This window comes from Podarcis erhardii (genome assembly GCF_964252035.2).
Source record: "Podarcis erhardii genome assembly, chromosome: 17".
Classification (NCBI taxonomy): Eukaryota; Metazoa; Chordata; class Lepidosauria; order Squamata; family Lacertidae; genus Podarcis; species Podarcis erhardii.
The window spans coordinates 598,642-611,489 of record NC_138515.1 but is presented as its reverse complement, the minus strand read 5'-3'; the positions used below and the strand labels follow the sequence as shown (position 1 = coordinate 611,489).

General features: G+C 43.1%; 1 protein-coding gene across 5 annotated transcripts in view; it reads right to left on the bottom strand.

The window, feature by feature from the left end:
• The window catches only part of PTPN18 (protein tyrosine phosphatase non-receptor type 18), a 122,577-nt gene that overhangs the window by 28,870 nt on the left and 80,859 nt on the right, over positions 1–12,848 (bottom strand). For all 5 annotated transcript variants that reach the window (XM_081844627.1, XM_081844626.1, XM_081844628.1 and 2 more), the window contains one exon: positions 815–1,149. In XM_081844627.1, coding sequence (XP_081700753.1) covers positions 815–1,149 — 335 coding nt within the window. The remainder of the gene's footprint in view (positions 1–814; positions 1,150–12,848) is intronic.

The window sequence follows — 12,848 nt, the reverse complement described above, 5'->3', positions numbered from 1 at the left end:
ATTCTTTCTTTTTTTGTAAAATTAAATAAATAAATATATTTTAAAATAAATAAATATTTAAGATTAAAAATAAAATACGAGAATGTAGTACTTATTCGATACTTACCAAAAGGGTGGAGGGGAGTCTAGGGCTCAATTAGAGTCCAAATATGAAGTTTTGTTTCTTTTTTGATTATTTGTTAATATTTTTTTCTTTTTCTTTTTAAACAATCAGGGAACAATCACATTATGTAAATGATTTATAATCTACGTATATTTATATTGATATGTTTATCGATATGTTGATTGTGTATTGTATGCCTATATGGATATGTTTATTTGTAAAGTTTGAATAAAAAGTATTGAAGAAAAAAAAAAAGAAAATGTGCTATGATCCAGGGACATCCTTAGTTCAAATGTCTCTTCTGTCATTAGCTAGATAACAGCCTGTGCACGTTGGCTCAACAGCAAGTGTCACCACCAGTTCCAGGCGACCCTTTTTGTCAAGTAGGTGTGCTCTGGCATCCCTTCCCCCATGTCTGCAACATGAGATGATAATGCTGACCTGCCATATCTTGCAGGCCTGATGTTAGGGTTACTGAGATAATGTTTAGGGAAGTTTTAAATCTTTGATGTTCTATTGTGTTTTTACTATTCTGCTGGGAGCTGCCCGGAGTGGCTGGGAAAACCCAGTCAGATGGGCAGGATATAAATAATAAAATTATTATTATTATAAAAGAACTGGAGCACTTAAAACTACTGCATAAACATTAAGTCTTATTGTTATACAGTTAAACAAATTCTTAAGTGCACACAAACTATTACTTCACATCACCTGGGTTAATTTGGGCGTATTCGCAGGTTGCCGCAGAAGCTGGCCGGTGGATGGGGCTTCCAGGCAGCGAGTGACTGGCTTGCACTCCTACAAAGGCACTGGGGTCAATTGCCAAGGTGTCGGGCACATTGCTCATCCGAGGCTTCACTGCGGCATAAAGGGGTCCCTCTCCACTAAGCGGGGCCTCGTTGCCTGGAGCAGCAGGAGGAGGAGAAGCGTCCAGTCCACTTCGCCGGAGCTTGTTCACAACCGCATAGGTATCACCCATGTCCCTGATGAGCTTGGGTGGTTCTGGCGCTGATGTGGGCTGAGGGTCAACCGGCACCGAGATGCTCCTGGATCAGGGAACACAGAGGTTATGTGAAATCTCCACAAAAGGCAAAGGGACCTCTCTCAGGATAAGAGTTTATGAGTCAGGCTACTGAAGTTACTGTTATATATTTTTAAAGGATGCATATTTGTAATGCACAAAATGTACATGTACATTTTCTCAAGTGATTTCTTTTAGTTATTTCCTCTGCAGAGGAGTATAAAACAATTTAGGAACAATAATTGCTTTAAGAAATCTTATGCATGAGGAAGAGTTTGCGGTAATTTTACTTCTCTTTTAAAAAAAAATAATATTCAGATTTTTTAAAGATTGCAGAGAAAACATGGGGGGGAGAGACAAAAAATACACAATACAACACAAAAAGCAGGAAAGAAAAATAAAAAAGAAAGAAAAAAAACAGAAAAATACAAAGAAAAAAATGCAGTCATTAAAAAAAAACAATTTAAATCCTTTGCATAACAACTTCCCTTTACTTATTTTCTTGACCTCCCCACACCTCCCATTTCTGTATTCAAGTTCAAATTTTTATTTCAGCAAGTCCTTTCAACCTTATTTTTTAACTTAATAATTTATTTTAATATGTTATTATTTTACTTTCTTTCGTCCATTTCCTCAGTTCATTTTTGCTTAATCTTCTATATCTAATCATTTTTCCTATATATCCTTCCAACCTTATTTTCATTTAATTTAGTTCATTTTAAAAACCACTTTTACTTTATCCAATCTTAACTCTCATCCAAACTTATACATCAATACTTATTCTTAAGACATTTCCCTAAGGTCGACCAAAATTCCCTTCCACGAATTTCCCAATTTTCATACAGATAACTAGACAAAAAGAAAAAAACAAATTATAATTATGTACCCTTTGAGTTCCCAATTTCTATTCCACCCGTACCCCCTTCCCGGTTTCAGTCCCCAACATATGTCCATCAGTCTCAATATACAATCAGCCTGGAGATCTTACATCCGAGGCTCTTAATTCTCTCTCACTTCCTCTCTGCCGGTCTTTTTGATAGTCCTTAATATTGAAAACCAAATCTCGGGGAAGCTCCGGCCCAACAGGATCCACATTTCTTCCAGCCAGACCTTCATACTTAAAAGTAAAGCCTATGGGGTATTCCAAATCTTGTTTCATACTCCTTTCAAATCCAAATGTCCCCAAAGCTCCAACTTCCACCTTGATCAAATTTGTAATCCTTAGGTCTTCAGATCTCCACATAAGATCTCTCCATTTTTCACTCTCCAATTCAGGCCGGACTTTCCACATCAAGTTTTTATTTTCCTTTATTGCCATCATGTCAGGCCTCAAATTACAGCTCTCCTTTAATTTAACATTTGCAAGGTTACGGCTCCCCCTTCCTTTTCTTCAGGGACAACATATATCTCCTTCTCCAAATTCTCAGAGCTCTCAAATTTCTCTGTTTGTCCAGTTAAGTAGGCTTCCTGTGTCGGATCCTTATCAAATTCAGTAAAGGTATTCACTATTACATCCAAAGTTGTAACACTTGTAGCCAAAACATCAATTTGACCTTGCAACTTTCCCAAGAGAACAAATGCTCTGTTCAGTTCAGCCTGTATTTTTCCTCCTCCAGCCATTCTTTGTAATGTCCCAAAACCCCCTCTAGGGGAATTTTAGTTCCTTAATGGCCATTCAGCACAAATCCAAAAGTCTGATTAGTTTGTATCAGCCCTTCTTCTTTTTTTTCCCCAGGAGCAAATTGTAACAAATGTAACCAGCAGAAGTAACAGAAACAAAATCCTCTTTTTGTGTCTTGACAGCTAGCTTGACAGCTGTCAAGATCTTCTATACCTCATCACCAGGCTCTCGCGGAACACTCCCGGGTCCGGGGGGGTGGCACTTCAGCTCCCAGATTTAGTTCTTTTTCTGCAGGCTCCCCTGCTTCCAATAAGATTTCTTATAGTGCCAAACTGTGAAATTAAAGTCTTTTACAAGAAAAAAGAAGAGAAATTCTCCTCGACCTTAGTTAACAGGTCCTTTGCTTTAAGTTGCTTACAGAGAGGGAAGGAGGATTTCCTGTTTAGACCTTCCCCGATCGTGCAGAATTTAAGAAATTTTCTTTAAAATTCCAATTTCCGTACTACTCATGGGTTGTTGCTTTAAAGTCCAATTGTTCACAAGAAGAAGTCAGCGCTCTCCGACAACGGCTGTGCGGCTTCACTCCGCGGAAGAAGCAATCGACTCTCAGCACCACGCCGCTCACCCCGTCCCATTCCGGAGCCTTTAAAAAGGCTCCTTCACAGCTTGGGGGGGCGCAAATGGTGCCCGCCGAGTCCCCACGCTCACAGGCTTCATCCGCCTGTGATTTTTTGAGGGTCCCCGCTTTGCCGCAGCGGTAAGACCCGATCCCGCGGAGCCGGTCCCTCCGGAGCTCAGAGGGAATCCGCCATTAGTCGCTGGCGCTAACCCAGAAGTCGTAATTTTACTTCTCAGCTGTAGCCCAGCCTAGGATTTTTCCAGAGGAACCCCCTGCCCTTCTCTCCATTTTGACCTTCTTCACCGCCTCCTCTATTGCATCTGCAGAAAACAGCAGCAGGAGACTTTTTCAGGTGGTTCGCAATTTAGCGGAACCACCTGTTACATCGGGGCCCAGTACGGGCCACATGATCTCCTGCAATGATTTTGCAAAGTTTTTTGCAGATAAAGTTGCTCAGGTTCGGAAAGAGGTAGACGCCACCGTGGGAGCAGGGCCGGGGCGGGAGAGTGCTAGAGTCCTCTCTAGTCAAATTGCAAAAGTCAATTCCAATCTGTTACCTCCAAGGATGTGGACAGGCTGCTTGGACGAGTGAAACCAACCACCTGTCTCCTTGATCCTTGCCCATCCCGGCTTATAAAGCTAGTCAGGAAGGGCTGGGCGATGGGCTTCGTGGGGTGGTGAATGCTTCCCTCCATGAGGGAGCCTTTCCAGACCCACTGAAAGAGGCAGTTATTTATTTATTTATTTTTTAAATGATATTTATTCAAATTTTCAAAAATACAAAAACATTTAGAAACATCAACAGAAAAGAAAAAGAAAAAGAAAAAAGGCAAAAAGAAAAAAGAGAAAAAGTATATAAATTCAAAATTACTTCATTTCATTATCTTGTGTCTTAGACCTCCTCATACCTCCCTTTTTGTATTCCAGTTTAATCATTATTTCAGCAAATTCTTCCCATATTTGTCAATAATAATTCATCTTAACAATCTATCTCAATTTAAGATTTAAGAGTATTATCTTTAACTTTATCTTTACCTTCCAAACCATAAACTTTAAAATTTAGAATTCAAAATTATATTTATACTTAATCAAGTCTTTCTGCTAAAGCCAATTATTTCCTTTCCGGCGCAATCTATTATTTCGTTAATATTACTCAGAAATAACAAGATACATAAAAGAAAGTTCTCTTCTAGTTTTATCCATCGTCCCTTTCTTCCTGGTTTCGGGTTGTGTCAGTCCTTTCTTCCCTTTAAATCTTGACCTTCAGTCCGGTGTTCTGATGTCTGAGGCTCTCAAGTCACTTCCATGCCCCCTCTGCTGACTTTCTTGATCCTGGTTATAATACGACACTTCCTTGTCCCTTGTTGAAGTCTTTCGTAATTTCATAGAATCATAGAATCATAGAATCATAGAGTTGGAAGAGACCACAAGGGCCATCGAGTCCAACCCCCTGCCAAACAGGAAACACCATCAGAGCACTCCTGACATATGGTTGTCAAGCCTCTGCTTAAAGACCTCCAAAGAAGGAGACTCCACCACACTCCTTGGCAGCAAATTCCACTGTCGAACAGCTCTTACTGTCAGGAAGTTCTTCCTAATGTTTAGGTGGAATCTTCTTTCTTGTAGTTTGGAACCATTGCTCCGTGTCCGCTTCTCTGGAGCAGCAGAAAACAACCTTTCTCCCTCCTCTATATGACATCCTTTTATATATTTGAACATGGCTATCATATCACCCCTTAACCTCGCTCTTCTCCAGGCTAAACATGCCCAGCTCCCTTAGTCGTTCCTCATAAGGCATCATTTCCAGACCTTTGACCATTTTGGTTGCCCTCCTCTGGACACGTTCCAGTTTGTCAGTGTCCTTCTTGAACTGTGGTGCCCAGAACTGGACACAGTGCTTCAGGTGAGGTCTCACCAGAGCAGAATACAGTGGCACTATTACTTCCCTTGATCTAGATGCTATACTCCTATTGATGCAGCCCAGAATTGCATTGGCTTTTTTAGCTGCCGCGTCACACTGTTGGCTCATGTCAAGTTTGTGGTCAACCAAGACTCCTAGATCCTTTTCACATGTACTGCTCTCAAGCCAGGTGTCACCCATCTTGTATTTGTGCCTCTCATTTTTTTTGCCCAAGTGCAATACTTTACATTTCTCCCTATTAAAATTCATCTTGTTTGTTTTGGCCCAGTTCTCTAATCCGTCAAGGTCGTTTTGAAGTGTGATCCTGTCCTCTGGGGTGTTAGCCACCCCTCCCAGTTTGGTGTCATCTGCAAATTTGATCAGGATGCCCTTGAGTCCATCATCCAAGTCGTTGATAAAGATGTTGAATAAGACCGGGCCCAAGACAGAACCCTGTGGCACCCCACTAGTCACTCTTCTCCAGGATGAAGAGGAACCATTGATGAGCACCCTTTGGGTTCGGTCAGTCAGCCAGTTACAAATCCACTGAGTGGTAGCATAGTCAAGACCGCATTTTACCAGCTTCTTTACAAGAATATCATGGGGCACCTTGTCAAATGCCTTGCTGAAATCAAGGTAGGCTACATCCACTGCGTTCCCTTCATCTACCAGGCTTGTAATTCTGTCAAAAAACAAGATCAGGTTTGTCTGACATGACTTATTTTTCAGAAATCCATGCTGACTATTGGTGATCACAGTATTCCTTTCTAGGTGCTCACAGACTGTTTGCTTAATGATCTGCTCCAGAATCTTCCCTGGTATTGATGTCAGACTGTCTGGGCGGTAATTATTTGGGTCCTCTCTTTTCCCCTTTTTGAAAATAGGGACAACATTTGCCCTCCTCCAGTCTGCCGGGACTTCGCCTGTTCTCCAGGAATTCTCAAAGATGACTGCCAGTGGTTCTGAGATCACATTTGCCAGTTCTTTTAATACTCTTGGATGCAGTTCATCTGGCCCTGGAGACTTGAATACATCTAAACTAGCCAAGTATTCTTGTACTATCTCCTTAGTTATTCTGGGCTGTGTTTCCTCTGCTGAATCATTTGCTCCAAATTCTTCAGGTCGGGCATTGTTTTCTTTATCGGAGAAGACTGAGGCAAAGAAGGCATTGAGGAGTTCAGCCCTTTCTGTGTCCCCTGTTTGCATTTCACCATCTTCTCCTCTGAGTGACCCCACTGTTTCTTTCTTCTTCCTTTTGCTACGAACATACCCATAAAAGCCTTTTTTGTTGCTTTTAACCTCTCTAGCAAGCCTGAGTTCATTCTGTGCTTTAGCTTTTCTGACTTTGTGTCTACACGTGCTGGCTATTTGTTTGAATTCCTCTTTCGTGGTTTCCCCCCTTTTCCATTTTTTGTACACATCCTTTTTAAATCTTAACTCAGTTAAAAGTTCTTTAGATAGCCACCCTGGCTTCTTTGGGCACCTTCCATGTTTCCGTCTCATTGGTATTGCCTGAAGTTGTGCTTTTACTATCTCCCTCTTAACAAACTCCCAGCCAACATGAACTCCCTTTCCTTTTAGTATTACTGTCCATGGGATCTCACCCAGCACTTCCCTAAGTTTTATGAAGTTGGCTTTCTTAAAGTCAAGAAATTGAGTCCTAGTATGCTTGGCTGCTCCTTTCCGCTGTATAGTAAACTTCAGAAGAGCATGATCACTCGCGCCTAATGATCCTTCCACCTCTACCCCACTAACCAGGTCAATTTCTTCCCTTTCTCCTTGGGGAGTGGATCTCTGGGGAGTTCCATACAGTCATAGTCTCCATTTTCATTTGTCAGGTTGCTTCGTTCCCCCCAGCTCCACTCCCCATTGCTAATTTTGTAATCCAAACAATTGTTGCTCCAAAAGTACTTGTCCTCTTGTTTCACAGTCCCACTAGAGCTAAGGATTTCCTTAACTCCAAAAATTTGCAGACACCCTTTAAGTTCACTGATGTTAGATCTCTCATATTGTAACTTTTGAGGTATAATAACAATCTCCTCCATCTTCCATTGCCCTTGGATTTGCCTTAAGTCAGTTTCCTGAATTGGTTGTTGTAAAGTTTCTCTCTCTTCTTCTCCTGTCAGCTCATACTTTCTAGCTACAGCAGCCATAACGTCCAGTTTTTCATCCACTAAGTTCATATCTTCCTGCAGCTGCTGTAGCATAGCGTCCACTTTGCCAAGGGCAGAAAGTAAAAATTCCTTCCCACTCATTTCTAGTCAAGGTCAAGTATCTGGTCTCACGCTGATTCTCACAGCTGTTGTGTCTCTTAGTGAACTGCAACAAAGAAACTAATAAACTCCCTCTAGAGGACACAGCTTCTGTTCAACCTCCATCTTTAAAATGTATCAAACAAAGGAAAGTTTACTTTCAATTTTCTAGTTTCCTTACGGAAAGCAAAAGCAGAGGGCAACATTAAAGTCAATTTGTTTTTCTTTTACTTCTATCTGTCCAAATCCGTTTTCTTCAGAGAATCTGTCCTGACGTCCCGTCCCCAGGTTAGAGACAATGGAAATTTATATTCCTTTACTTTCTCTCTGCAGGATTAGATAGTCAAAATTCTTTTACCCCCTTTCCTCCTGCTGTCAAGGGGTTTTTGATGGTCATAGGTGCAGGAAATTTCAGTCTTAAAATTAAATTCAAGGCTATTTAGTTTGTACGATCTTTGCTTCAATCTGTTTACAAAAAGCGGGAGGCCGACTTCCTGTTTAGACCTTCCCGCTTCGTGCCTAATTCTAAAAATTTTTTCCTTGATCAAATCCTCCGTTTTTGCTCACGGGTACTTGTTTAGAGTCCAAATGTCAATCAGGAAAAAGTCAGTGCTCTCCGGTGATGGCTGTGCGGCTTCCCTCCGTGAAAGTAGCAGTCGGTTCGATGCACCGCGCTACTCCCCCCACTTCACTCCGGCGCCCCAAAGGGTTTCCCGGCGAGTAGGGGAGGCGCTCTTGGCGCTCTGCCGAACCCCACATCCCCAGGCTCCTCCGCCTGGGGTTTCTAGCGGGTCCCCACCTTCACCGCGGTGGGAAGACCCAGCTTTCACGGAGCCCGTTCCTCGTGTCGAAGGAACTCCGCCATTTCACCGATGGCGCTAACCCGGAAGTCCTGAAAGAGGCGGTTATTAAACCGCTTCTTAAAAAACCATCTTTAGATGCGGCCACGATGGCCAACTATCGCCCAGTCTCAAATCTTCCATTCTTGGGCAAGGTGATTGAGCGAGTGGTTGCTGAACAACTCCAGGCACGCCTGGAAGAAGCGGACCATTTGGATCCCTTCCAGTCGGGATTCAGGCCTCATCACGGGACTGAAACTGCCTTGGTTGCACTGGTTGATGATCTCCGGCGGGCTAGGGACAAAGGTGAAAGCTGTTTCCTAGTTCTGCTGGATCTCTCAGCGGTGTTTGATACCATCGACCATAACATCCTTCTGAGCCTTCGATAATATTTCTTAGAATTTTATGAAGAAGAATTTACAGGGGATGGGGATAGGTCAAGGTTTTGAAAATGGTATAGGTGCAATTTATTCAGAACAAAAAGCAAAATTAATTGTGAACAATGTAGTCACAGAAGAATTTAAGATTGAGAAAGGAACACGACAAGGTTGCCCAATCTCTCCACTGCTTTTTATATCGGTCCTGGACATTTTGCTAAATATGATTAGAAAGGACCAATTGATTAAAGGTATACAAGTGGGAGCTAAACAGTATAAATTGAAAGCATTTGCTGATGACCTAGTATTGACTTTACAGGAGCCAGAATCTAGTACTAAAAGGGTACTGGAACTGATTCAAGAATTTGGACAGGTAGCAGGTTTTAAGTTAAACAAAATGAAAACTAAGGTTTTAGAGAAAAAATTAACTGTGAATGAGAGAGAGAAGTTCCAGGAGGAGACAGGACTAACATTGGTCAAGAAAGTGAGATATCTAGGAGTTAACATGACTGCTAAGAATGTAAATTTGTTTAAGGATAACTATGAAAAATGTTGGATTGAAGTGAAAAAGGATTTAGAAACATGGTCAAATTTGAAGCTATCATTGTTAGGTCGAATTGCTGAGATAAAAATGAATGTATTGCCAAGGATGCTGTTCTTATTTCAAACATTGCAAATCATAGATAAGATGGATTGTTTCAAGAAGTGGCAGAGAGACATTTCTAGATTTGTCTGGCAGGGCAAGAAGCCTAGAATAAAAGTTAAGATATTAACTGATGCTAAAGAAAGAGGTGGATTTGCCCTGCCAGACCTTAAGCTTTACTATGAATCAGCTGCTTTTTGCTGGCTGAAAGAATGGCTGCTTCTTGAAAACACTGATGTGCTGGATTTAGAAGGTTTTAACAATGTATTTGGTTGGCATTCATATTTGTGGTAAAGGCACACAAGGCGTTTAAAAATCATATTGTTAGGAAAGCATCGTTTAGTGTTTGGATAAGATATAAGGACTTGTTAGAAAATAAAACCCCAAGATGGTTGTCACCAATGGAAGTGAAGGCACAGAAAAAACTCAATATGGAGGCCAAATGGCCGAAATATTGGGAAATTTTGGAACAAGATGGAGACAGAGTAAAACTGCAGAGCTTTGAAAAATTAAAAAACAAAGTGCAAGATTGGCTCCATTATTACCAAATAATGGAGGCATATAATTTGGATAAAAAAGTTGGCTTCCAGGTGGAAAAATCAAAATTGGAAACAGAATTGTTAGATTCTAAAATTAAGAATTTGTCAAGAATGTATAACTTGCTGTTGAAATGGAATACTCAGGACGAAACGGTGAAATCTGCTATGATTAAATGGGCACAAGATGTTGGACATAACATTATGATGGCTGACTGGGAACAGTTATGGACCACAGGTATGAAATTTACGGCATGTAATGCCTTAAGAGAGAATTTAATGAAAATTATTTACAGGTGGTACATGACACCAGTCAAGCTTGCAAAAATTTACCATTTGCCCGAAAATAAATGTTGGAAATGTAATGAGACTGAAGGTACATTCTTTCACCTTTGGTGGACATGCCCAAGGATTAAGACATTCTGGGAGATGATCTATAATGAAATGAAAAAGGTATTTAAATATACCTTCCTGAAGAAACCAGAGGCCTTTCTCCTGGGCATGGTCGGCCAATTGGTGCCAAAGAAGGACAGAACTTTCTTTATGTATGCAACAGCAGCAGCAAGAATACTCATCGCAAAGTATTGGAAGACACAAGATTTACCCACCCGGGAAGAATGGCAGATGAAGTTGATGGACTATATGGAACTGGCGGAAATGACTGGCAGAATCCAAGACCAGGGAGAAGAGTCGGTGGAAGAAGATTGGAAAAAAATTAAAGATTATTTACAGAAATATTGTAAAATTAATGAGCTTTAGAAAAATGGTGGAATGAAGTAATATGGTGTCAGGGCTGCCTCTAGGTCCCAGCTCACAGAGGACCAACGCCAGGCTGATATTATGTACAAAAGTCTTTATTGAAGTATAGTTTCCATTTTAAAGCCAGAGCGTGCAACCCTACGTCTAGACTCTAGATCGGCGAAGTCCTATCTGAATCACTTCCCCTTCCGCACCAGTTTAAGATCCTAGCCCTGCTCCACCTTCTGCGCTGCTCTCTCCTCCTCTGGGTCCTCCTGCCCTCTGGGGCATTGCCCTTCCTGGACTCTTCCGACGCTGAGTCGCTTAGCTCCTCCCCTTGCCTCCGGCGTGCTTTAGGACCCGGTTCCCAATCCTCACTCTCTGCTGTCCCGCGCTCCTGTACATTTGAACTTGCTTCTCGCACCAACCCAGTGACCTTTCTCCTAACCGTTACACTGCTTCTATCACTGCTTCCCTCTTCCGTGACACTGGCCGGATCTGACCTCCCCTCCGTTGTACGACTCTCCGAGGAAGGCGTGGTCAGCTCTGCCTCGTCTTCTCTCCCTGGTGGGGGAAGTACTGGTCCCGATGCCTGGGACCCTTCCCCCCCACTCTGCTCTGGTGGGGAAGCTGGTCCTGATCTCCAACTACTACTCTGGGAGTCCCTGCTCCCCCCTTGCTCCTGGGGCGTTCCCCTTGGGACCCCCCTACCCCTGGCCACTGGCGCTCCCTTCTGTGAATCTTCCGATTCGCTGGAGAGGCTTATGGAATCCCTCGGACCACTGTCTCCTCCTACACTGCCCTCTGATTCCTCGCCCTCACTCTCCATCTCCCATCTTCCCTGTGCCTCTGCTCCTGAGCCCCTGACATCCATCCCCCCCTCGAAGCCCCCCCTTCCCCCCTCCCCTTCTCCCGGAGTGGGTTCTGGGTGCTCCAATGTCGTGGGGGTGAGTGCGGGGTACAGTTCTTCCCCCGTGGCGTGCCGCCAGCCGGATAAGTCCGGGAAGTCCTCCATGGTCTCGTCAACGGCGTTCTCCTCTGCTTCCATCTCTTGGGAGGTGTGCTCGAAACCTGGATCTACCCCCAACTATGGCTTTGGCAGAAATGTTATAAGGAACTAGGTACAGATAGATTGTTAATGTATTAAAGGGAAAAAATCAGGTTAGAACATGTTAAGATTAATTATAGGACAGAAAATAGATGAAGATGGAAAGGACTTGCTGAAATAGTTAATTGAAGTGGAATACAAAAAGGGAGGCATGAGGAAGTCAATGAAACAAGTGAATGAAAGTTAAGATTGAAAATATTGGAAGTGTTTTTAATTGTTTTTGTTTTAATTTTCATTTTTTCTTTTTGTACTTTCTAAACTCTTAATAAATATTATTTTTTTAAAAAAAACATCCTTCTGGACCGTCTTGAGGGGCTGGGAGCTGGGGGCACTGTCATACGGTGGTTCCGCTCCTTCCTCCAGGGCCGTGTTCAGAAAGTGGGGGGGGGATGAGTGTTCAGACCCCTGGGCTCTCACTTGTGGGGTGCCTCAAGGTTCTGTCCTCTCCCCCATGCTTTTCAACATCTACATGCAGCCGCTGGGAGAGATCATCAGGGGGTTTGGGCTGGGTGTTCATCAGTATGCGGATGATACCTAGCTCTACCTCTCTTTCAAAATCAGAACCAGTGAAGGCGGTGAAGGTCCTGTGTGAGTGTCTGGAGGCGGTTGGAGGATGGATGGCGGTTAACAGATTGAGGTTGAATCCTGACAAGACAGAAGTACTTTTTTGGGGGGCAGGAGGCGGGTAGGTGTGGAGCATTCCCTGGTCCTGAATGGGGTAATTGTGCCCCTGAAGGACCAGGTGCACAGCCTGGGAGTCATTTTGGACTCACAGCTGTCCATGGAGGCACAGGTCTATTCTGTGTCCAGGGCAGCTGTGTACCAGCTCCATCTGGTACGCAGGCTGAGACCCTATCTGCCTGTAGACTGCCTCGCCAGAGTGGTGCATGCTCTGGTTATCTCCCGCTTGGACTACTGCAATGCGCTCTACGTGGGGCTGCCTTTGAAGGTGACCCGGAAACTACAACTAATCCAGAACGCAGCAGCCAGACTGGTGACTGGGAGCGGCCGCCGAGACCATATAACACCAGTCTTGAAAGACCTACATTGGCTCCCAGTACGTTTCCGAGCACAATTCAAAGTGTTGGTGC